This window comes from Rhamphochromis longiceps, linkage group LG16 (genome assembly GCF_057381845.1).
Source record: "Rhamphochromis longiceps isolate RC_006_pf linkage group LG16, R_longiceps_female_GT1.1, whole genome shotgun sequence".
NCBI classification, from domain to species: domain Eukaryota; kingdom Metazoa; phylum Chordata; class Actinopteri; order Cichliformes; family Cichlidae; genus Rhamphochromis; species Rhamphochromis longiceps.
Window position 1 is genome coordinate 23,549,261 of NC_140572.1, and position 25,881 is coordinate 23,575,141.

General features: G+C 38.7%; 1 protein-coding gene across 2 annotated transcripts; it reads right to left on the reverse strand.

The window, feature by feature from the left end:
• Positions 1-195: 195 nt before the first annotated feature.
• Positions 196-7,414, reverse strand: LOC146651151 (Golgi reassembly-stacking protein 2-like). 2 transcript variants are annotated; one of them, XM_085385347.1, is made up of 10 exons: positions 7,211-7,414; positions 5,629-5,709; positions 5,351-5,554; positions 5,165-5,251; positions 4,942-5,072; positions 3,732-3,864; positions 3,499-3,628; positions 3,216-3,299; positions 2,964-3,077; positions 196-928 (listed from the first exon to the last, which is right to left on the reverse strand). In XM_085385347.1, the coding sequence occupies exons 1-10, from the start codon at positions 7,397-7,399 to the stop codon at positions 720-722; spliced, it is 1,362 nt and encodes a 453-aa protein (XP_085241473.1). In that variant the 5' UTR covers positions 7,400-7,414; the 3' UTR covers positions 196-719. The 2 variants fall into 2 exon arrangements, with proteins under 2 accessions (XP_085241473.1, XP_085241472.1); XM_085385346.1 differs by having other exon boundaries at positions 4,942-5,075.
• Positions 7,415-25,881: the final 18,467 nt, after the last annotated feature.

Consider the following 25,881-nt stretch of genomic DNA (forward strand, 5'->3'; position numbering starts at 1 on the left):
TGCACATAATCCACTCTCATTGCATCTATAAAAAGATAATTTAGTGCTTATTCACTGTAAATTTTCAGGTGTGCTCTACCTACCATTATGTCTGTGATTATACTGACACCCTCTGGTTATGTTTAGTATTACATAGTATTACATTACATACTAGGATGCAGGTAAGATTCACAACAGATGAGAAAAACCAGAGGCTAACATTGAGAAAATACATCAGTTTAATCAAGGTAACAATATTTCACTTTACAAATAATTTCATACAATACAAGAAAACAATGTCTGCAATCCTGCAGCCAGCAAGCCTTGTTTTCTAATGGAAGATCCCCAGTAGTATAAGTTATAGTTGAGCCCTCCCGTTAAGTAGTGTAATCCTTGAAGATGCGAAGATGCTGATTTGCACAATTTGAATAACCCATGTTCCATATTTTAAAAAGAATTTAAATGTCCTCTATCACAGAACAACTTAAACTCCAAAATGCTCTCAAAGTTCCTTTAACTGCCTTTAGACGCAGGGCTTTTCTTCTGACACACCATTTCCAGGACAAACTGGATGCCCTGCATTTAATACCAGTTCCATTCTTGCAGCCGAGCTCGCACAACAATCCTGATGGTCTGTTTGCACGTGGAATTTGTCAGCCGAGTGCTGGGGTGAATGGTCAGATTACACTGTGTAAAGACTCTACAGAGAGCATGCCAACATCTTCAATTTTTGCTTTCTGTTAAGATGAGTCTGCAGACATTGTAATATTTATTGATCCAGAGGTGGTCACTGATGGGGAGTTGGGGGTTTTGGCATGAAAACTGTTCATTAGCATAGTGGAAGCAGGCGAAGTACTGGCAAAGACTGGGGGTGAAACAAAGTTGGATAGGGGAGGAGTTGCACTGGGGGCTACACCTGGCAGGTTAATTGCTGAAAGAGGTGGAAGACCTGCAGAAGATGACACAAAACCCTTCCGTTAGCAAAATTGTAATTTTACTTTAACAACATTAGCTCTTGGACACTACACTTCTACTTTTCCTGCCTGGAGACGACACTCAGTATTAAAGAAAAGGCTCAGACGGTGTTTGCTTCCATTTCAACCAATCCTGGAAAGATGCCTTTGTAAAGCACTTTCAATGAGGTGTGAGTCAGAATCCAGTTTCTGTGCAACAATGCATTTGAATATTAAAGGTAAGTTACTCTTCCACAACTTTAGTTTAAATATAAACACTAAGCAAATTTCACATGATTTAAAATGATCGACTTAGTAATTGGTTTAACCCTTTCACCCTTGGACGCCTACCAGGGGTAACCCTTTTCTGAACCGAACACTTTCGGTCATTTCAGGTTTGCTTCCAAAAACGAAATTTCTTGGTGTGCATCAAAAGTTAGTGAGGGTGATTTCTGCCTTGGTTGTCAAACCACATCTTAATGGATATATACTGTGGTGTCAACTCATCATTAAGGATACAGGGTGGTTATCAGATGTCATCTTTATGATAAGGGGATTGATTCTCAGTAAATCTTGAGAATAACTTTGAGTTCGGTATCTTGTCCAAGGATACTATGGCTTACAGATCGAGCCACCAACCTTCAGATTAGTTGATGATCTGCTATACTGATCTGCAGCTATCCCTTTTATAAGGTAAAAGAGTTAAAGGTCCTTTAGACTGCAGTTGCAAACATGTGGATGGGAGGAAAAGTAAAGGAAATGTTTGACCCTTCCAGTTATGGATTCTAGTATGCCACGGGGGACAATTAAAAAGATTGATCACGATGGTAGTAGACTCTTCTATGATGACATTATCCATCTACATGGCTCAAGGGGTCAATAACATGCTTATGGAAATGATAACAATGAGAATTGTATCCTCACATTTCAAACTAATTGGACACCTCGGGGAGATTTTTAATTGACTTTAGTTCTCTCTATCATGAGTCCCAAATGAGGGAATATCTTTTGGAAGAATAGTATTCTAAAGACCAAACATTCAATGCAAAGACTAGTTGAAGCTTTTCTAGGAGGATGTCTTATACCCACACTATACTCAGTTTTACTTTTGTCATCTGTCAAGTCTCAAGAACATTTTGGCTAGTTCGAAACAGTTTACACAGGGGTCAGAGGTGAAGCTGGTTGTCTGCCAATCAGATGTTTGGTGGCTCGATCCCTGGCTCTTTCAATCCACTTGTCAGTTTATCCTTGGGCAAGATACTGAATCCAGACTTGACCCTGATGCTGTGTTTGAATGTTATAACCACGTAGACATAGATAACCCACATTTAATAACCAATTAATCAGAGGATCCAGTAAAATGACATAATACACTAGTCAACATGACACATCTGAAGTATGTGTCAAAGCCTAGAGGAAAAATATGAATGGACACAAACAATGGAGGCAAAAATAGAAATGTTTACAGAACTGTAAAAGAAGAAAACCTGTTTTTCTTTTTTTAAATACTTGTTTCCTCTTCCAACCGTTAGAATTTACCAGGTTGAACTGTTGGATACATCTTTGCACAATGTCTCTGTCACTTAACTGTGTTATGAAAAGATCATGTCAAGACTAGAAATGGGAGAAGGAGTGATGTTAATAAGTCAAACCTGTTCCAGAATTTTCAAGGACACTTAAAAGTCAGTCAATCTAAATCCTATAGCCAAGTTTCACTAAATCGCTGCTATCTCAATATTAAAAATAAACCCTTAAACATTTGTTTCTATAAACAAATGTTGGGAACACCAAAAACAGCGAGCCTGCCATCACACTTTTAAAAGCTAAAATGTTACTAAGCTGGGCGTGTTCCATCAAAGTCACTCAGTAGTAATAAACTGTATTTAGCTGGACTATTCTCAGCTGCCTGTGGTCGTTACACTGTACGTCTTTACAATACATTTCTAATTTGCATTGGATAGTAAGAAAGCAAAATATCAGCGTTAGCCTTTACATCCGAACCCAAGCATGCTTGACAGAACACATTTATACCTGCGGGCTGTATTCCAACTCCCGGTGGCAATGCATGACTCACATCTGGCAATGAGACATTTAGGTTTGGTAGATTAGGAAAAGGTGAAAGACCTCCAGGTAGGGGCATTACGCCTATGCAACAAAAAGAAAAGGGAGAAAAAATAGACAGGTGTAGCAGACTCGCATCATGGATCATAAAGTATGAATTTTACAGACTGTACTTGGCACAAAAACTGGGGAGCTATGAACACCCAATGTAATTTAACCAACCTGGTAGCGTTGGAGCAGGACTGACAGACAGTGGAACAGTTTGTGAGAGGGGTACTTGGTTGTGCAGCGGGACAGCAGGAACTCCTGAAATTATATAATCATGTTTTATTACATGAGAAAGCGACAACAAGGAGGAGATATTATAGGTTTCTAAATGCCTTTAACTCTTGTTGTTCTGTTATTCCACTTAGGTTTCATTTGAACTACTAATTAATTTCCGTGAGATTTCATCCTCAGATCAGCTCAAATTGTAAATGCTAAAGAGTCAGAGAGGACAGTGTACCTGTATGACTGCTCAGGACCGATGTTGGGTTTGAGCTGACGGACAAGCTAGCGAGACCTTGCTCCAATCCCGTCGAAGCAGAAGACGACACAGCAATTGGAACAGTTGGAACGACGGCAGAGAGGTGGACCTGGTAACCAACAGTGTTTTGTACATTTTAACAAAAGCTGGAAGCCAGACAGCATCAAAATGAGATTTACTTCTGGATGCAGTTATTAAAGATGCCAACTTACCTCTGTGAAGCCATCTTTTGGTGAAGGAGGTGGTTCGTAATGAGTCTGTACTGGTAAACTGATCTTCTTACCCTCAGCAAATGGCAGGGTAGGTATCCTGTGCAGGTAACCGTAGCCAATCCCACAGCCTAGACTGCATGGCAGAAATAGAGCAATACTGTGAAGGGGCAGCATCAGAAACATTGTAAAAGAAAAACCTGACACTCAAATTACAGTAGAACTTTTTCAACAATCAAACCCACTGAAACTCAAGATACACCTAAACGTAGGGGTATCATTTTTCTTGGTGGAATGATTCATAACTTTCTACATGTGTAGCAGAAGTATACTCCATCACTTTCTTAGTACTGGGTTGAACCCACTTCTGCCTTTATAATTGCCTTAAATCTTCATGGCACAGATTCAAAAAAAGCACTGAAAACATTCCTCAGACACTCTGCTCCATATTAACATGATAGCACCAAACAGTTGCTGTAGATTTGCTGCATAACCATGATGAGAATCTCCCGTTCCACCACTTTGGATTGAGCTCTGAAACTCTGGAGGTCATTTAAGTGCGGGGAACTCATTGTCATGTTCAAGAAACCAGTTTAAGATGATGTGAGCTTTGTTACGTGTCACAGAGGATGGGTAGACTTACAGGGATGGATATGGTCAACAACGACAGGCCATAGCATTAATGGAAAAAAAAAAAAAAGGTTCGTTGGTACTTAAAGTGTGCCAAACGGCAGGATGAATCCATGCTTTTGTGTTGTTTACACCAAGTTTTGACCCTATCATCTGAATGTTGCAGCAGAACTGACTCAATAATGGGAATCTTTTTCAAATCCTATAGTGTCTAATGTCTAAAGAGTTTGTGTTCTTAGCTTATTTGAGTTATTGATGCCTTGCTATCAGCTTGAAGCAGGCTGACCATTCTCCTCTGACCTCTGACATCAACAGAAGTTTCAGAAATACTCATTAGCCCATCTGGCACCAACAACCACACTAACAAAGGCAGCATATGGCTTTGCATTCAGCACTTATATATCAAACACAGTTTTTAAATCCAGAAATGAAAATAAAAACATAGCCTAGAACAAATTCTGCACTTAAATAAACTAGCAGGATTGACTGTAAACTCCTCTCTTACGTAATATCAAGAAAGCTCACAGATTTTAACCAGCAACAGAAACTGTGTGGATCATTTTTTTTTTAGTGACTGTCATACCTGCCTTCTCCACCCCAGTCAGAGTTTGGGGTGATGACCACCTCGCGGCAGTTGTCTGCGTCTGTGTTGTAAACGTAGAGCTTTAGCTCCTTCCCTTCATGTGTTTCAATGAGGGAAAACAGATCTTCGCTCTGCTTAAAAACCACAAAAATACACATCAGGTTAACTTGTTCCTGGTTTAATTCCTGCATTAAAAAATAAAAATAAAATCTTAAGCAGGCACCTCAGTCATGGCGGTGTCCACTCCTATAATGTAGTCTGCATGCGGCCTCAAACCTGCCAGGGATGCAGGAGAATTCGGCTCCACTTCCTGGACTCAAAAACATGCAGCTATCAACACATGAGATCACAGAAATAAATAAGAACACCCCCCCAAAAAAAGCAGCCTCAGACAGAACCTAACACTCACCAAGACATGCCAAACATTTTCATTGGCTCCCTCGAAGCTGCAGAAGCGAATGCTGACTCCCAGAAGCCCCTGGCCGCCCCACATGTTGCTGGGCGTGACCGTCGTCTCCCGCACTGCCAGCGTCTTGCTGCTATACAACAACATCTTGACGGGCTTCTCCACGTTCATCTTCAGCAGCTCTTTCAGGGTGTCATTGTCCCTGTTCTGTAAAGAAACCAGTATATCCAAATGATTCCTAGGAATATCCGTGACTAACACTGACCTAACCGGAAACTCACCAGCCGAGTGTCGCAGATTGAGATGATAAAATCAAAGAACGGCTCCAGTCCCGCACGGCGACCGGGAGAATTCTCTTGCACCTACAGATTAGAAGGCGGTCAGAAGGTTTTCAAGTAAAGCAGGTTAATGCCAGTCTTTTAAATATCTGCACACAGGTCCTTGTCACAAAGGACGAGCAGCATTCAATGAAAACCTGTACATCTCTGTTTTGGCAAACACTCCTGTGTAGTTTAACATTCCTCTCACTGGTTTAAGACTAGTGTGTCAAGTGAGGTTTCCAAGAAGACTCATTAGTCTCCTTCTTGGAAACTAGCCTTAACTGGTTATTTTACTCCTTCTCACGTACAAAGTCTTGAATCTTCAGGGCATATTGTCTTTTAAGGACCTCATATTACCATAATAACCTAACAGAGCACTTCACTCTCAGATGGCTGGGTTACTTCTGATACCAAAAGTTTCCAAAGTAGAATAGGAGGCCAAGCCTTCAGGTATCAGGCCGCTCTCTTTCTTTTCACGGTTTGGATTTAAGAGACAGGCATCCTCTCTACATTTAACATTAGCTTCAAACTGGCCTTTTTTTGATAAAACCACTAAAACCATCCCTTTGCTATGCCGCTATAGGTTCAGGGCTGGTGTGGGACTGCCTGTGATGCACTCTTTCTTATCTCCACTCCCCAGGTGTTTATTTTCCTTCCTCCCTTTCTTAGTATCCTTCCCACCATCATCTAGGTACGCCTAGAGCTGATCACCTGTTTGTTGGGGCAAGTGTTTTTATGAGTTGTTGTTGTCTTATTGCAACTTCGTGTCCCTGAATTGTATTTAAAGTATCTTTTTAAGAATTTTTAAAGGCTTTTCTAAAACAAACTGAGCTAATGACCCACTGTGAATGAATTATGTTCAAAGTGATCCTTTTTTCTTAATGATCCTTGATCAGTGGGTCTGATTGGACACAGATCTTTGAAGCACAAAATGCAAACATTTAGCATTTTACTTTTAGTGTGGCCCATTTTCCCTGCGTGTAATCTGGTGATGAAACTCTTTAAAAGCTTGGACTGACTGGTGGAGTATAACGTTTTCAAATGAAAACAGTCACACACACCCATTTCCATAAATCACGTATAGCAGCCACACCGGTTATTCTGGCATCATCCAGTCTGCTGGGGAGTGAGGGGACATCTGCTGATTGTCTCACAAACTGCACGTCTGAATGACAATTAACCGTGTCCAGTTTCTAATATGAATATATATCATTTAAACAGTGTAGACCGAGAGGCTATTAGCAAGCTCACACATCAGCGGTTGGTGCTAGAGAGTGGGCGTAGCAGGAGCTTCCATTCAAAGGCGGGGACAGCTAGCCGTTTACAATAAAGACAACGAGCTATGTGAAGAGATTTCTGGGTGTGTCTGAGTCCTCCTCGGGGTCTGTGTCAAACACAAGTCTCTACTAGCATCAGCATTTAGCCAGTAGTAGAGGTCGCTTCCTCTAAAGGAAAAATAACCCTTCTATCCTATCGTTAGCTGCTCCTCCGCGGGCTAACAGGAGGTCACAGTCCGTACGTCCACATTAAAATGTTCTCTTACCCTGAGGACGTGGTATCCCTCTTTGCCTCCACCTGGTATCTCGACGCTCGGAGAGCCTCCCATGCTTCCCCGAGTGCGACAGTCAGGGTGGGACTGACACCTGTGCTGGTTAGTTAGGTGATTAGTTAGCAGGCGGCTCGGATCATGCCGCGTTTCCTGTGGCTTTGGTTTCCCAGGACTTCCGCTCATGAGGATGATGATGATAGTGAAGAGGAGGAGGAGCGGGAGGTGCATCCCTCTGTGGTAGCAGGGTTTCATCATCTGTGTCTTTTGAGGTCTGATTATTTGTAAAGTAATAAGATTATGGGCGGAGAGGCTTTAAGCTTTAAATCTGGGTGCTTCAGGGCAGGGGGACCTAATGAGGACGATATTTTGGTGTAATTTCAAATAAGATGTTTCCTGCCTGTGAGCTTTTGCAAAATATGTTTGTTGGCCTTCATTATTTTAGCATAATATTAAATATTCTTAAATAACCGGGTTTATTAAGGGCGCAAAACCCAGGGGCAAGTAGTCTGAATCCATGGTGGTTATAAAATATAAATCATGACATATGCGATGCATTGTGGGGAAGCAGGTTAAGCACATGAAGGGGGAAAAGTCTCCCAGCAGATATATACTTTTAACTTAATCTAGCCACTTTCTTGTGAGGCAAGTCAAACAAGAGAAGCCCAGGTCATGTCTCAACATGAGCAGTGTGACTGGTAACACCTCCATGAGCCAGCTGGTTGTGAAAACAAGGGATTCTGCTCTGTGTGCACAGTTGAAAGTCGGAAACAGCCTCTTCCACCTCCAGATCACGTAGTCTACCTCACCAGCAGGACTTGACTCATGACTAAAAATGTCCTCTTTCTCACTGACATTTTCAGATTAGGAAACCAGACAGTGTGGAGAACAGGAAAGACTGAAATAAGACAGGACGTCACACCCAGTTTCAAGCTTGTCACGTGCAGTGTGTTTGCTTAATTGTTTTTAGTGATAGTTTCATTTAGTTGAAATCATTTGAATCTCTTGGGTTGTCAGTTTCAAATCATGTCTGGTGTCGTTGTTTGCACTTGTTGTTTGCTGTTCTTAAATAAAGTGACTTATGATATTTAAGGTTTGTGGCCTTTCAAAGTTTGTCTGGGGATGTTTTATTCATGCTGAGATTCACCAAATTAAGCGTGAGGTCACATTTTGACAATCGTAATTTTAAAAAATGTGCTGTAGTCCAGTTAAGGCTTCTTTTGCAAATGACCAACCCATGCACCATGAAGATAGAGGGATTTAGTTTGCAGTGCTGTTTGACTAATGCTGAGGATTTTGAATTGTGGATAATTTGTATTTCAATTACATATTATATACATTTTGTGGCTTAAAATTACAAAAATTGGAGAATTGCTGCATTACTGCTGCATTACTGCCTTCTGCAAACACAGTATCAGTTGTCATGCTTTGCCAAAGAGCACGGTGCTACAGTTTAAGATCCTGTCCTGTCACCTTCTGTAACATCAACTTGACTGAGAAATGTCTGTAGAATTCTTAGTTTATTCACATCATGGCTGATTTCATTTCAGTATAGCTCTGCCAGAGCAGATAGGAGAGACCGAAGATGAAAAAAACTATCTCTATGATCAAACTGTGATGGGAGAGATCATCAGCTCTATAAAGAGCATGAGCTCACCGAGTAGATTAATGCATATAAATTTGAATATCTCTGTAGTGCAGCAGCTCTTATCAAATAATTTGAAATAAACTTGCTCGGCGCTGTTATTCCCCTCATCAGTCATCAGTTATCCTGTCAGTCTCCAGATCCACAAGAGCTCACCCTGATCGTGTGTCTATGCAGGCTGTAAGCTGGATTGTGATGTAAGACAGGAAGTCAGGATTTACTCTAATAAATTCTGAGAATAATGTTTTATTCTTTATACTGAAATAATAAAAATACAAATAAGGATTGCAATTTAATTCTGATTTTACAGTTTATTTCATGTAAAAAAAATTAGGAAACAGTGAAAATGGAAAAGAAATTCAGTTTTCTTAATTATGAAAATACTGACATGTGTATAACAAGTTTTTTAAAAAAATCACACGTTTCCAAGGAAACAACAGAAAAGTTTAACACATACGCAAATGCAAATATTACTAATGTTCCCAGTAGGTTCTGCTATGCTTTATGTTTAGGACTAAAAGGCAAGCTATGGGATGTAGCAGTAATTGTCGTAAGCTGTCAACATTCACATGTATATTTTTTTAATGATACAAAAACTTCTTAAAATCCTGCTCAGTCTTTGCATTTTAGGGATGGTAAGCATTCAACCTGCTAAACATCAGCATGTCATATTAGAAAGCATTCAGCTCCAAGCAGACTATAAGAACCGCATCACAGGGCTGCAAGAGCAACATTCCTGCATTAGTAATTAAACCAAACAATAAGATGCTCAGTAAGAATTCTGTTTGCTGATGTAAAAGATGGAAAACATTTTTAGTTATGCATTTTTTTCTCTTAGACAATCAGTATTTTTTCTGTTGTTAGATGACTGTGACTTTAAACTTATAAGGTATTAGTTAAACCCCGCCCCCAAACCTTTGAAGGTTCAACGTCAAAGAAAAGTGGATGACGTCACAGTGGCTGCAGCCGAACGTGGGCGGGGCTTAAACCTATATAAAGGAGCCGTCCAGACTCCCAAGCATTTGGTTTACAAAGAGCACACATGCCTAGTCCAACTCCAACCAGCCAACAATTTATTTCCTCTTCTACATTTCAGAGTCAGAGAAATAGTAATACAAACTTAAACATGACAACTCCACACAGTAACACCTCAGTGGAAACATGGAAGTCCTTAAGTGACCACTTTTTTGGTACAATTGTACCACAGTGGCAATCTCTGCAGTTCAACCCAGAGTACTGCAACACTGAGCTGCCTTCCACTTTGCTGAAAGACATGTTGAAACTTTGTTCCATGTTAGAGGACGCAATGGACACAACCGTGGAGAAGGGAGATCCAGTGTCCACGCAGACTGATGAGGCCTGTCTTCACTCAGTGGACACAGAGTCCCCTGAGAAAACAGAAGAAACAGGAGCAAAGGACAGCATCCTGAAAGAAATTTCTGTAGATGACCACGGTGATAATGAAGAAACAGAAACTCCAGGACTGGAGGACTCTTCAGACTCAAAAAACCTCAAGCTGCATTTGACTGCAGAGGAGAGCAGTCTTGATAAAACATCCACAGCTGACAGTGAAATATCACTGCATCGTGCACCAACGCCACCTAACATATATCTAAATGTTTTTATTGGTTTTAGTGATTCATCTGAGGAAGAAGCATCTGTGTCGTCCCAGATGTTTCTTCCTCAAACCCTCACCGCAGCCACAGTGGAACCGAAGAAGAGCTTTTTGAAGAAAAACTACTCAAAAGACTTGGACAACATAGAAGCTTCCCCCCTGGAAAAGCCTGTGAAGAAAACACTACATAGGTCAGTCCATAAGTCTGATTCAGATTTTGGTTCTTATGATGTCACTCTGGCATCTGATTATCTGTCTGAAGAAAAGATTTGTGTTTATAAAGTTATTCAGTTGGTAGTTTCAGAGGCCGCAGGCAAAGCCTCGTCTAAATACAAGGACTTCACACGGTGCCACAACTCCGACTCTATCAGCGATCGCCTGCTTGAAAAAATCTGGCCTCAGATTGACGAGAGGGATTTGGATCTATCTCCAAAAAGGCTGACCAATATCAACAAGGACATTTTCACCAATCTTTGCAAAGCACATAACTGCAAGGAGAAGTATTTGATTTTATGTCTGAGGGAACAGCTTGACGATATTACTGTCCCAACATTTACAAAACACCTGTTGGCCTTACCAAAAAGAGTACTCACTATATATAAAAACCGAGAAGAGTACGTAAAAGTTGTTGAAAGCTTCACTAAAGATTTGGTTCTGCACGCTATAAGCAACGCAAATGAGGCAAGGAAATTGCCTCCAGGGGCAGATAAAGCCATCATGAACAGGTTTACCCACAGGATTTGGGCTAAAATTTTGTCCCAAAAGCTTAAAATGTCCTTAGAGAACACTGAAGAAGTCAGTGTGAAAGTGTACAATGAACTCCGGCAAAAGTGGAAAAATCCAAACACTGTCCTGGAGTTAATGTTTAATGGCCAAGACAATATTGAAAACGTGATTGTCAAAAGTTTCAAAAGAAATGCCCCATTGAAGAGACCTAATTTCTTCTCTAGGGTTTTCTCACGAACACGTTAAAGTTTACCTGACACCTGCATCTAAAAAGCTGCGTTTTCAAAAATACCTGGGTACATGTGGACGTAGCCTAGATGCATTACATTTTTATTATAATTCTTCATTGTTAATGTTAAAACCAGACTACTTTAAAATAATTGTCTCATGAACCACCTGGTTGATAATAATTTCACCACATTACATTATAACATTTTTCTGTCCTTTATCCCGTCTTCCTTCTCTCACCCCAACCGGTCGCAGCAGATGGCCGCCCCTCCCTGAGCCTGGTTCTGCTGGAGGTTTCTTCCTGTTAAAAGGGAGTTTTTCCTTCCCACTGTCGCCAAAGTGCTTGCTCACAGGGGGTCATATGATTGTTGGGTTCTGTACTATTGTAGGGTCTACCTTACAATAGAAAGCGCCTTGAGGCAACTGTTGTTGTGATTAGGCGCTATATAAATAAAATTGAATTGAATTCAAATAAAAATGAATTTAAAAAAAAGTTTTAAAAGTGTACTTAGTTTTATTTGCTGTCAATTTGCCTAGAATGGAATATCAGATTAGAACGGCCTCTAAAATATAATATTTAATTTATTAAATAAATCAAATGATTTACAGAAAATAAAATTCAAAAACACTTTCATTTTCACTGTATCTGTATGGCTATAGCGGAGCTGTTATTATTTTGCCTGTTTGTCAGTGCTGGTACGAACCCCGTTGGTGCTGTGTTGATCCTTTTGCAGAGGTTTGAAGTTTCTTTCGATAAATCTGAGTCAGTTTGGGTCGATGCTCAGTGTATTTTTCCACAACAATCTTGGTGACGAGGATGAGATTTCTTGAGTGATTTTTGTTCTCTACTTTCATTTTGATTCCAGGAAACCTGCAGGTAGACTCAATGAGTCTGAAAGAGCGCTTATGTCTGAGCAAAGTATGGAGAAGGCGAGTGCGTGGCAACTGAGATCAGACAGAGTCACCGCTGAAATCTCAATTATTAAAGAATCCAGAGTGGAGAGCAGCTGAGACCAACTTGAATTTCAGATTTTATTGAGGGTTTTTAAGGGGCAAGTATGATTAAGAACTGTAAAGTTACCCGGCGTTTGGTAAGGGTGTCAGCCATTCAGAGAAGTTCTGTAAACCGACAAGCACCTGATCAAACTACAAGGGTGCGCCTTGAGAGGTTCAAAGGTTTATTTTTATTCTTTTCATTGTTGGTTGTGGACATCTTAACTGTATAAACAACACACTGATTATACAGTTAAGATGTCCTTTTGTAATAATTACAGTTGGACCAAAATCAGCTCACAAAATGCTATAAGAAAGAAATGTTTTGATAAAATATAAAGTGTGGTAAGTGATAGTAAAATAATGAAATATATAAGAAAGTCAAATGTGTAAAATTATAAAATAATATTGCAAAACCTAGTATGAACCATAACTAAGGTTAAATTACTATGATGTCCGCCCCAAATTTGTCAACAGATGCTGGGATCACCAAAAATAGTGCCAGGAGTTTCATACAGATGTGGTGAGAAGTTTAGAGGCTCTTATAATGATTATGAATATTATATTGTAGTTTGGGGCTTTTAATGATTTCTCTAACTTTACAGTATACATTTTAATGACTTTAAAAAGGAAGAATTGGGTGCAGAAGTTTGAATTTATTCACACAGGGTAAAAAGTATACATACAAGCTCAAGTATACCCATATGGAAAAGAAATAGAAAAAACTTATAAAAGACTTGCATAAGATGTGGCCTACTTCATATAGTGAATCATATAAGGCTTATGCGATTCACTCATGAAGGTGGCCACTTTCTCATTACTTTCATATATTGTTTTAGTAAGTATCCAAAATATACAAGTTTCATGTATATAATTTTTCAAGGGATCTTATATCTGTTTTCACTCTTGTATGCTTTTCATACAAGTTTCACACAAGACAGATACAGACTTTATAAGATTTATGTATATATCGTTTCCATATGGGTATGCATGCACCCCACCTTAAGCTATATTAAGATAACAATGAATTAATATCAGTAGATAGGAATACAAACTTCAGTCTAAGTAAAAACAAACCCCAACAACTTTTAATCGTACTCAGCTTGAATCTGAATAAAAAGAAGCAAAATAAAAAATATCTATGTCCTGATGCCTACATTAAAATTTAGGGAACACCTAAAATGTCCAATTGTAATTTGATATACAATGAAAAATTACAGTCTTTGAATTATGCATTTATTTAAGCAAATACAAAATAATTTGAAAATATCATGTGGTGAAATTATTATTAACCAGTCTGCTTTAAGAACAACATTTACAATGGGTAATTTAAATTAATAGTTTATGCCATTTAAATGTCATGCAGCTGTGTCAGAGATTAGCTTAAACCCCGCCCCCAAACCTTTGAAGGTTCAACTTCAAAGGAAAGTGGATGACGTCACAGTGGCTGCAGCCGAACGTGGGCGGGGCTTAAACCTATATAAAGGAGCCGTCCAGACTCTCAAGCATTTGGTTTACAAAGAGCACACATGCCTAGTCCAACTCCAACCAGCCAACAATTTATTTCCTCTTCTACATTTCAGAGTCAGAGAAATAGTAATACAAACTTAAACATGACAACTCCACACAGTAACACCTCAGTGGAAACATGGAAGTCCTTAAGTGACCACTTTTTTGGTACAATTGTACCACAGTGGCAATCTCTGCAGTTCAACCCAGAGTACTGCAACACTGAGCTGCCTTCCACTTTGCTGAAAGACATGTTGAAACTTTGTTCCATGTTAGTGGATGCAATGGACACAACCGTGGAGAAGGGAGATGCAGTGTCCACGCAGAATAATGAGCCTTCTCTTCACTCAGTGCACACAGAGTCCCCTGAGAAAACAGAAGAAACAGGAGCAAAGGACAGCATCCTGAAAGAAATTTCTGTAGATGACCACGGTGATAATGAAGAAACAGAAACTCCAGGACTGGAGGACTCTTCAGACTCAAAAAACCTCAAGCTGCATTTGACTGCAGAGGAGAGCAGTCTTGATGAAACATCCACAGCTGACAGTGAAAACAGAGAAATTCTAACACTGCATCGTGTACCTGCACCACCTTGCATATATCCAGATATTTTAATAGGTTTCAGCTGTGAGTCATCTGAGGAAGAAGCGTCTGTGTCATCCCAGAGGTTTCCTCCTCAAACCCTCACCGCAGCCACAGTAGAACCGAAGAAAAACTACTCAGCTGATACAAAAGACTTGGACAACATAGAAGCTTCCCCCCTGGAAAAGCCTGTGAAGAAAACACTACATAGGTCAGTCCGTAAGTCTGATTCAGATTTTGGTTCTTATGATGTCACTCTGGCATCTGATTATCTGTCTGAAGAAAAGATGTGTGTTTACAAAGTTATTCAGTTGGTAGTTTCAGAGGCCGCAGGCAAAGCTTCGTCTAAATACAAGGACTTCACACGGTGCCACAACTCCGACTCTATCAGCGATCGTCTGCTTGAAAAAATCTGGCCTCAGATTGACGAGAGGGATTTGGATCTATCTCCAAAAAGGCTGACCAATATCAACAAGGACATTTTCACCAATCTTTGCAAAGCACATAACTGCAGGGAGAAGTATTTGATTTTATATCTGAGCGAACGGCTTGACGATATTACTGTCCCAACATTTACAAAACACCTGTTGGCCTTACCAAAAAGAGTACTCACTATATATAAAAACCGAGAAGAGTACGTAAAAGTTGTTGAAAGCTTCACTAAAGATTTGGTTCTGCACGCTATAAGCAACGCAAATGAGGCAAGGAAATTGCCTCCAGGGGCAGATAAAGCCATCATGAACAGGTTTACCCACAGGATTTGGGCTAAAATTTTGTCCCAAAAGCTTAAAATGTCCTTAGAGAACACTGAAGAAGTCAGTGTGAAAGTGTACAATGAACTCCGGCAAAAGTGGAAAAATCCAAACACTGTCCTGGAGTTAATGTTTAATGGCCAAGACAATATTGAAAACGTGATTGTCAAAAGTTTCAAAAGAAATGCCCCATTGAAGAGACCTAATTTCTTCTCTAGGGTTTTCTCACGAGCACGTTAAAGTTTACCTGACACCTGCATCTAAAAAGCTGCGTTTTCAAAAATACCTGGGTACATGTGGACGTAGCCTAGATGCATTACATTTTTATTATAATTCTTCATTGTTAATGTTAAAACCAGACTACTTTAAAATAATTGTCTCATGAACCACCTGGTTGATAATAATTTCACCACATTACATTATAACATTTTTCTGTCCTTTATTCCGTCTTCCTTCTCTCACCCCAACCGGTCGCAGCAGATGGCCGCCCCTCCCTGAGCCTGGTTCTGCTGGAGGTTTCTTCCTGTTAAAAGGGAGTTTTTCCTTCCCACTGTCGCCAAAGTGCTTGCTCACAGGGGGTCATATGATTGTTGGGTTCTGTACTATTGTAGGGTCTACCTTACAATAGAAAGCGCCTTGAGGCAACTGTTGTTGTGATTAGGCGCTATATAAATAAAATTGAATTGAATTCAAATAAAAATGAATTTAAAAAAAAGTTTTAAAAGTGTACTTAGTTTTATTTGCTGTCAATTTGCCTAGAATGGAATATCAGATTAGAACGGCCTCTAAAATATAATATTTAATTTATTAAATAAATCAAATGATTTACAGAAAATAAAATTCAAAAACACTTTCATTTTCACTGTATCTGTATGGCTATAGAGGAGCTGTTATTATTTTGCCTGTTTGTCAGTGCTGGTACGAACCCCGTTGGTGCTGTGTTGATCCTTTTGCAGAGGTTTGAAGTTTCTTTCGATAAATCTGAGTCAGTTTGGGTCGATGCTCAGTGTATTTTTCCACAACAATCTTGGTGACGAGGATGAGATTTCTTGAGTGATTTTTGTTCTCTACTTTCATTTTGATTCCAGGAAACCTGCAGGTAGACTCAATGAGTCTGAAAGAGCGCTTATGTCTGAGCAAAGTATGGAGAAGGCGAGTGCGTGGCAACTGAGATCAGACAGAGTCACCGCTGAAATCTCAATTATTAAAGAATCCAGAGTGGAGAGCAGCTGAGACCAACTTGAATTTCAGATTTTATTGAGGGTTTTTAAGGGGCAAGTATGATTAAGAACTGTAAAGTTACCCGGCGTTTGGTAAGGGTGTCAGCCATTCAGAGAAGTTCTGTAAACCGACAAGCACCTGATCAAACTACAAGGGTGCGCCTTGAGAGGTTCAAAGGTTTATTTTTATTCTTTTCATTGTTGGTTGTGGACATCTTAACTGTATAAACAACACACTGATTATACAGTTAAGATGTCCTTTTGTAATAATTACAGTTGGACCAAAATCAGCTCACAAAATGCTATAAGAAAGAAATGTTTTGATAAAATATAAAGTGTGGTAAGTGATAGTAAAATAATGAAATATATAAGAAAGTCAAATGTGTAAAATTATAAAATAATATTGCAAAACCTAGTATGAACCATAACTAAGGTTAAATTACTATGATGTCCGCCCCAAATTTGTCAACAGATGCTGGGATCACCAAAAATAGTGCCAGGAGTTTCATACAGATGTGGTGAGAAGTTTAGAGGCTCTTATAATGATTATGAATATTATATTGTAGTTTGGGGCTTTTAATGATTTCTCTAACTTTACAGTATACATTTTAATGACTTTAAAAAGGAAGAATTGGGTGCAGAAGTTTGAATTTATTCACACAGGGTAAAAAGTATACATACAAGCTCAAGTATACCCATATGGAAAAGAAATAGAAAAAACGTATAAAAGACTTGCATAAGATGTGGCCTACTTCATATAGTGAATCATATAAGGCTTATGCGATTCACTCATGAAGGTGGCCACTTTCTCATTACTTTCATATATTGTTTTAGTAAGTATCCAAAATATACAAGTTTCATGTATATAATTTTTCAAGGGATCTTATATCTGTTTTCACTCTTGTATGCTTTTCATACAAGTTTCACACAAGACAGATACAGACTTTATAAGATTTATGTATATATCGTTTCCATATGGGTATGCATGCACCCCACCTTAAGCTATATTAAGATAACAATGAATTAATATCAGTAGATAGGAATACAAACTTCAGTCTAAGTAAAAACAAACCCCAACAACTTTTAATCGTACTCAGCTTGAATCTGAATAAAAAGAAGCAAAATAAAAAATATCTATGTCCTGATGCCTACATTAAAATTTAGGGAACACCTAAAATGTCCAATTGTAATTTGATATACAATGAAAAATTACAGTCTTTGAATTATGCATTTATTTAAGCAAATACAAAATAATTTGAAAATATCATGTGGTGAAATTATTATTAACCAGTCTGCTTTAAGAACAACATTTACAATGGGTAATTTAAATTAATAGTTTATGCCATTTAAATGTCATGCAGCTGTGTCAGAGATTAGCTTAAACCCCGCCCCCAAACCTTTGAAGGTTCAACTTCAAAGGAAAGTGGATGACGTCACAGTGGCTGCAGCCGAACGTGGGCGGGGCTTAAACCTATATAAAGGAGCCGTCCAGACTCTCAAGCATTTGGTTTACAAAGAGCACACATGCCTAGTCCAACTCCAACCAGCCAACAATTTATTTCCTCTTCTACATTTCAGAGTCAGAGAAATAGTAATACAAACTTAAACATGACAACTCCACACAGTAACACCTCAGTGGAAACATGGAAGTCCTTAAGTGACCACTTTTTTGGTACAATTGTACCACAGTGGCAATCTCTGCAGTTCAACCCAGAGTACTGCAACACTGAGCTGCCTTCCACTTTGCTGAAAGACATGTTGAAACTTTGTTCCATGTTAGTGGATGCAATGGACACAACCGTGGAGAAGGGAGATGCAGTGTCCACGCAGAATAATGAGCCTTCTCTTCACTCAGTGCACACAGAGTCCCCTGAGAAAACAGAAGAAACAGGAGCAAAGGACAGCATCCTGAAAGAAATTTCTGTAGATGACCACGGTGATAATGAAGAAACAGAAACTCCAGGACTGGAGGACTCTTCAGACTCAAAAAACCTCAAGCTGCATTTGACTGCAGAGGAGAGCAGTCTTGATAAAACATCCACAGATGACAGTGAAAACAGAGAAATTCTAACACTGCATCGTGTACCTGCACCACCTTGCATATATCCAGATATTTTAATAGGTTTCAGCTGTGAGTCATCTGAGGAAGAAGCGTCTGTGTCATCCCAGAGGTTTCCTCCTCAAACCCTCACCGCAGCCACAGTAGAACCGAAGAAAAACTACTCAGCTGATACAAAAGACTTGGACAACATAGAAGCTTCCCCCCTGGAAAAGCCTGTGAAGAAAACACTACATAGGTCAGTCCGTAAGTCTGATTCAGATTTTGGTTCTTATGATGTCACTCTGGCATCTGATTATCTGTCTGAAGAAAAGATGTGTGTTTACAAAGTTATTCAGTTGGTAGTTTCAGAGGCCGCAGGCAAAGCTTCGTCTAAATACAAGGACTTCACACGGTGCCACAACTCCGACTCTATCAGCGATCGTCTGCTTGAAAAAATCTGGCCTCAGATTGACGAGAGGGATTTGGATCTATCTCCAAAAAGGCTGACCAATATCAACAAGGACATTTTCACCAATCTTTGCAAAGCACATAACTGCAGGGAGAAGTATTTGATTTTATATCTGAGCGAACGGCTTGACGATATTACTGTCCCAACATTTACAAAACACCTGTTGGCCTTACCAAAAAGAGTACTCACTATATATAAAAACCGAGAAGAGTACGTAAAAGTTGTTGAAAGCTTCACTAAAGATTTGGTTCTGCACGCTATAAGCAACGCAAATGAGGCAAGGAAATTGCCTCCAGGGGCAGATAAAGCCATCATGAACAGGTTTACCCACAGGATTTGGGCTAAAATTTTGTCCCAAAAGCTTAAAATGTCCTTAGAGAACACTGAAGAAGTCAGTGTGAAAGTGTACAATGAACTCCGGCAAAAGTGGAAAAATCCAAACACTGTCCTGGAGTTAATGTTTAATGGCCAAGACAATATTGAAAACGTGATTGTCAAAAGTTTCAAAAGAAATGCCCCATTGAAGAGACCTAATTTCTTCTCTAGGGTTTTCTCACGAACACGTTAAAGTTTACCTGACACCTGCATCTAAAAAGCTGCGTTTTCAAAAATACCTGGGTACATGTGGACGTAGCCTAGATGCATTACATTTTTATTATAATTCTTCATTGTTAATGTTAAAACCAGACTACTTTAAAATAATTGTCTCATGAACCACCTGGTTGATAATAATTTCACCACATTACATTATAGCATTTTTCTGTCCTTTATTCCGTCTTCCTTCTCTCACCCCAACCGGTCGCAGCAGATGGCCGCCCCTCCCTGAGCCTGGTTCTGCTGGAGGTTTCTTCCTGTTAAAAGGGAGTTTTTCCTTCCCACTGTCGCCAAAGTGCTTGCTCACAGGGGGTCATATGATTGTTGGGTTCTGTACTATTGTAGGGTCTACCTTACAATAGAAAGCGCCTTGAGGCAACTGTTGTTGTGATTAGGCGCTATATAAATAAAATTGAATTGAATTCAAATAAAAATGAATTTAAAAAAAAGTTTTAAAAGTGTACTTAGTTTTATTTGCTGTCAATTTGCCTAGAATGGAATATCAGATTAGAACGGCCTCTAAAATATAATATTTAATTTATTAAATAAATCAAATGATTTACAGAAAATAAAATTCAAAAACACTTTCATTTTCACTGTATCTGTATGGCTATAGAGGAGCTGTTATTATTTTGCCTGTTTGTCAGTGCTGGTACGAACCCCGTTGGTGCTGTGTTGATCCTTTTGCAGAGGTTTGAAGTTTCTTTCGATAAATCTGAGTCAGTTTGGGTCGATGCTCAGTGTATTTTTCCACAACAATCTTGGTGACGAGGATGAGATTTCTTGAGTGATTTTTGTTCTCTACTTTCATTTTGATTCCAGGAAACCTGCAGGTAGACTCAATGAGTCTGAAAGAGCGCTTATGTCTGAGCAAAGTATGGAGAAGGCGAGTGCGTGGCAACTGAGATCAGACAGAGTCACCGCTGAAATCTCAATTATTAAAGAATCCAGAGTGGAGAGCAGCTGAGACCAACTTGAATTTCAGATTTTATTGAGGGTTTTTAAGGGGCAAGTATGATTAAGAACTGTAAAGTTACCCGGCGTTTGGTAAGGGTGTCAGCCATTCAGAGAAGTTCTGTAAACCGACAAGCACCTGATCAAACTACAAGGGTGCGCCTTGAGAGGTTCAAAGGTTTATTTTTATTCTTTTCATTGTTGGTTGTGGACATCTTAACTGTATAAACAACACACTGATTATACAGTTAAGATGTCCTTTTGTAATAATTACAGTTGGACCAAAATCAGCTCACAAAATGCTATAAGAAAGAAATGTTTTGATAAAATATAAAGTGTGGTAAGTGATAGTAAAATAATGAAATATATAAGAAAGTCAAATGTGTAAAATTATAAAATAATATTGCAAAACCTAGTATGAACCATAACTAAGGTTAAATTACTATGATGTCCGCCCCAAATTTGTCAACAGATGCTGGGATCACCAAAAATAGTGCCAGGAGTTTCATACAGATGTGGTGAGAAGTTTAGAGGCTCTTATAATGATTATGAATATTATATTGTAGTTTGGGGCTTTTAATGATTTCTCTAACTTTACAGTATACATTTTAATGACTTTAAAAAGGAAGAATTGGGTGCAGAAGTTTGAATTTATTCACACAGGGTAAAAAGTATACATACAAGCTCAAGTATACCCATATGGAAAAGAAATAGAAAAAACGTATAAAAGACTTGCATAAGATGTGGCCTACTTCATATAGTGAATCATATAAGGCTTATGCGATTCACTCATGAAGGTGGCCACTTTCTCATTACTTTCATATATTGTTTTAGTAAGTATCCAAAATATACAAGTTTCATGTATATAATTTTTCAAGGGATCTTATATCTGTTTTCACTCTTGTATGCTTTTCATACAAGTTTCACACAAGACAGATACAGACTTTATAAGATTTATGTATATATCGTTTCCATATGGGTATGCATGCACCCCACCTTAAGCTATATTAAGATAACAATGAATTAATATCAGTAGATAGGAATACAAACTTCAGTCTAAGTAAAAACAAACCCCAACAACTTTTAATCGTACTCAGCTTGAATCTGAATAAAAAGAAGCAAAATAAAAAATATCTATGTCCTGATGCCTACATTAAAATTTAGGGAACACCTAAAATGTCCAATTGTAATTTGATATACAATGAAAAATTACAGTCTTTGAATTATGCATTTATTTAAGCAAATACAAAATAATTTGAAAATATCATGTGGTGAAATTATTATTAACCAGTCTGCTTTAAGAACAACATTTACAATGGGTAATTTAAATTAATAGTTTATGCCATTTAAATGTCATGCAGCTGTGTCAGAGATTAGCTTAAACCCCGCCCCCAAACCTTTGAAGGTTCAACTTCAAAGGAAAGTGGATGACGTCACAGTGGCTGCAGCCGAACGTGGGCGGGGCTTAAACCTATATAAAGGAGCCGTCCAGACTCTCAAGCATTTGGTTTACAAAGAGCACACATGCCTAGTCCAACTCCAACCAGCCAACAATTTATTTCCTCTTCTACATTTCAGAGTCAGAGAAATAGTAATACAAACTTAAACATGACAACTCCACACAGTAACACCTCAGTGGAAACATGGAAGTCCTTAAGTGACCACTTTTTTGGTACAATTGTACCACAGTGGCAATCTCTGCAGTTCAACCCAGAGTACTGCAACACTGAGCTGCCTTCCACTTTGCTGAAAGACATGTTGAAACTTTGTTCCATGTTAGTGGATGCAATGGACACAACCGTGGAGAAGGGAGATGCAGTGTCCACGCAGAATAATGAGCCTTCTCTTCACTCAGTGCACACAGAGTCCCCTGAGAAAACAGAAGAAACAGGAGCAAAGGACAGCATCCTGAAAGAAATTTCTGTAGATGACCACGGTGATAATGAAGAAACAGAAACTCCAGGACTGGAGGACTCTTCAGACTCAAAAAACCTCAAGCTGCATTTGACTGCAGAGGAGAGCAGTCTTGATAAAACATCCACAGATGACAGTGAAAACAGAGAAATTCTAACACTGCATCGTGTACCTGCACCACCTTGCATATATCCAGATATTTTAATAGGTTTCAGCTGTGAGTCATCTGAGGAAGAAGCGTCTGTGTCATCCCAGAGGTTTCCTCCTCAAACCCTCACCGCAGCCACAGTAGAACCGAAGAAAAACTACTCAGCTGATACAAAAGACTTGGACAACATAGAAGCTTCCCCCCTGGAAAAGCCTGTGAAGAAAACACTACATAGGTCAGTCCGTAAGTCTGATTCAGATTTTGGTTCTTATGATGTCACTCTGGCATCTGATTATCTGTCTGAAGAAAAGATGTGTGTTTACAAAGTTATTCAGTTGGTAGTTTCAGAGGCCGCAGGCAAAGCTTCGTCTAAATACAAGGACTTCACACGGTGCCACAACTCCGACTCTATCAGCGATCGTCTGCTTGAAAAAATCTGGCCTCAGATTGACGAGAGGGATTTGGATCTATCTCCAAAAAGGCTGACCAATATCAACAAGGACATTTTCACCAATCTTTGCAAAGCACATAACTGCAGGGAGAAGTATTTGATTTTATATCTGAGCGAACGGCTTGACGATATTACTGTCCCAACATTTACAAAACACCTGTTGGCCTTACCAAAAAGAGTACTCACTATATATAAAAACCGAGAAGAGTACGTAAAAGTTGTTGAAAGCTTCACTAAAGATTTGGTTCTGCACGCTATAAGCAACGCAAATGAGGCAAGGAAATTGCCTCCAGGGGCAGATAAAGCCATCATGAACAGGTTTACCCACAGGATTTGGGCTAAAATTTTGTCCCAAAAGCTTAAAATGTCCTTAGAGAACACTGAAGAAGTCAGTGTGAAAGTGTACAATGAACTCCGGCAAAAGTGGAAAAATCCAAACACTGTCCTGGAGTTAATGTTTAATGGCCAAGACAATATTGAAAACGTGATTGTCAAAAGTTTCAAAAGAAATGCCCCATTGAAGAGACCTAATTTCTTCTCTAGGGTTTTCTCACGAACACGTTAAAGTTTACCTGACACCTGCATCTAAAAAGCTGCGTTTTCAAAAATACCTGGGTACATGTGGACGTAGCCTAGATGCATTACATTTTTATTATAATTCTTCATTGTTAATGTTAAAACCAGACTACTTTAAAATAATTGTCTCATGAACCACCTGGTTGATAATAATTTCACCACATTACATTATAGCATTTTTCTGTCCTTTATTCCGTCTTCCTTCTCTCACCCCAACCGGTCGCAGCAGATGGCCGCCCCTCCCTGAGCCTGGTTCTGCTGGAGGTTTCTTCCTGTTAAAAGGGAGTTTTTCCTTCCCACTGTCGCCAAAGTGCTTGCTCACAGGGGGTCATATGATTGTTGGGTTCTGTACTATTGTAGGGTCTACCTTACAATAGAAAGCGCCTTGAGGCAACTGTTGTTGTGATTAGGCGCTATATAAATAAAATTGAATTGAATTCAAATAAAAATGAATTTAAAAAAAAGTTTTAAAAGTGTACTTAGTTTTATTTGCTGTCAATTTGCCTAGAATGGAATATCAGATTAGAACGGCCTCTAAAATATAATATTTAATTTATTAAATAAATCAAATGATTTACAGAAAATAAAATTCAAAAACACTTTCATTTTCACTGTATCTGTATGGCTATAGAGGAGCTGTTATTATTTTGCCTGTTTGTCAGTGCTGGTACGAACCCCGTTGGTGCTGTGTTGATCCTTTTGCAGAGGTTTGAAGTTTCTTTCGATAAATCTGAGTCAGTTTGGGTCGATGCTCAGTGTATTTTTCCACAACAATCTTGGTGACGAGGATGAGATTTCTTGAGTGATTTTTGTTCTCTACTTTCATTTTGATTCCAGGAAACCTGCAGGTAGACTCAATGAGTCTGAAAGAGCGCTTATGTCTGAGCAAAGTATGGAGAAGGCGAGTGCGTGGCAACTGAGATCAGACAGAGTCACCGCTGAAATCTCAATTATTAAAGAATCCAGAGTGGAGAGCAGCTGAGACCAACTTGAATTTCAGAGTTTATTGAGGGTTTTTAAGGGGCAAGTATGATTAAGAACTGTAAAGTTACCCGGCGTTTGGTAAGGGTGTCAGCCATTCAGAGAAGTTCTGTAAACCGACAAGCACCTGATCAAACTACAAGGGTGCGCCTTGAGAGGTTCAAAGGTTTATTTTTATTCTTTTCATTGTTGGTTGTGGACATCTTAACTGTATAAACAACACACTGATTATACAGTTAAGATGTCCTTTTGTAATAATTACAGTTGGACCAAAATCAGCTCACAAAATGCTATAAGAAAGAAATGTTTTGATAAAATATAAAGTGTGGTAAGTGATAGTAAAATAATGAAATATATAAGAAAGTCAAATGTGTAAAATTATAAAATAATATTGCAAAACCTAGTATGAACCATAACTAAGGTTAAATTACTATGATGTCCGCCCCAAATTTGTCAACAGATGCTGGGATCACCAAAAATAGTGCCAGGAGTTTCATACAGATGTGGTGAGAAGTTTAGAGGCTCTTATAATGATTATGAATATTATATTGTAGTTTGGGGCTTTTAATGATTTCTCTAACTTTACAGTATACATTTTAATGACTTTAAAAAGGAAGAATTGGGTGCAGAAGTTTGAATTTATTCACACAGGGTAAAAAGTATACATACAAGCTCAAGTATACCCATATGGAAAAGAAATAGAAAAAACGTATAAAAGACTTGCATAAGATGTGGCCTACTTCATATAGTGAATCATATAAGGCTTATGCGATTCACTCATGAAGGTGGCCACTTTCTCATTACTTTCATATATTGTTTTAGTAAGTATCCAAAATATACAAGTTTCATGTATATAATTTTTCAAGGGATCTTATATCTGTTTTCACTCTTGTATGCTTTTCATACAAGTTTCACACAAGACAGATACAGACTTTATAAGATTTATGTATATATCGTTTCCATATGGGTATGCATGCACCCCACCTTAAGCTATATTAAGATAACAATGAATTAATATCAGTAGATAGGAATACAAACTTCAGTCTAAGTAAAAACAAACCCCAACAACTTTTAATCGTACTCAGCTTGAATCTGAATAAAAAGAAGCAAAATAAAAAATATCTATGTCCTGATGCCTACATTAAAATTTAGGGAACACCTAAAATGTCCAATTGTAATTTGATATACAATGAAAAATTACAGTCTTTGAATTATGCATTTATTTAAGCAAATACAAAATAATTTGAAAATATCATGTGGTGAAATTATT

Coding starts and splice junctions, on each gene's coding strand:
- LOC146651151 (XM_085385346.1), bottom strand. CDS start 7,399: ATGAGCGGAAGTCCTGGGAAACCAAAGCCACAGGAAACGCGGCATGAT. Junction 3,629..3,731: donor CAAAAGATGGCTTCACAGAG/GTAAGTTGGCAT, acceptor GTTGGTTACCAG/GTCCACCTCTCTGCCGTCGT. Junction 3,078..3,215: donor TCCTGCTCCAACGCTACCAG/GTTGGTTAAATT, acceptor TTTGTTGCATAG/GCGTAATGCCCCTACCTGGA.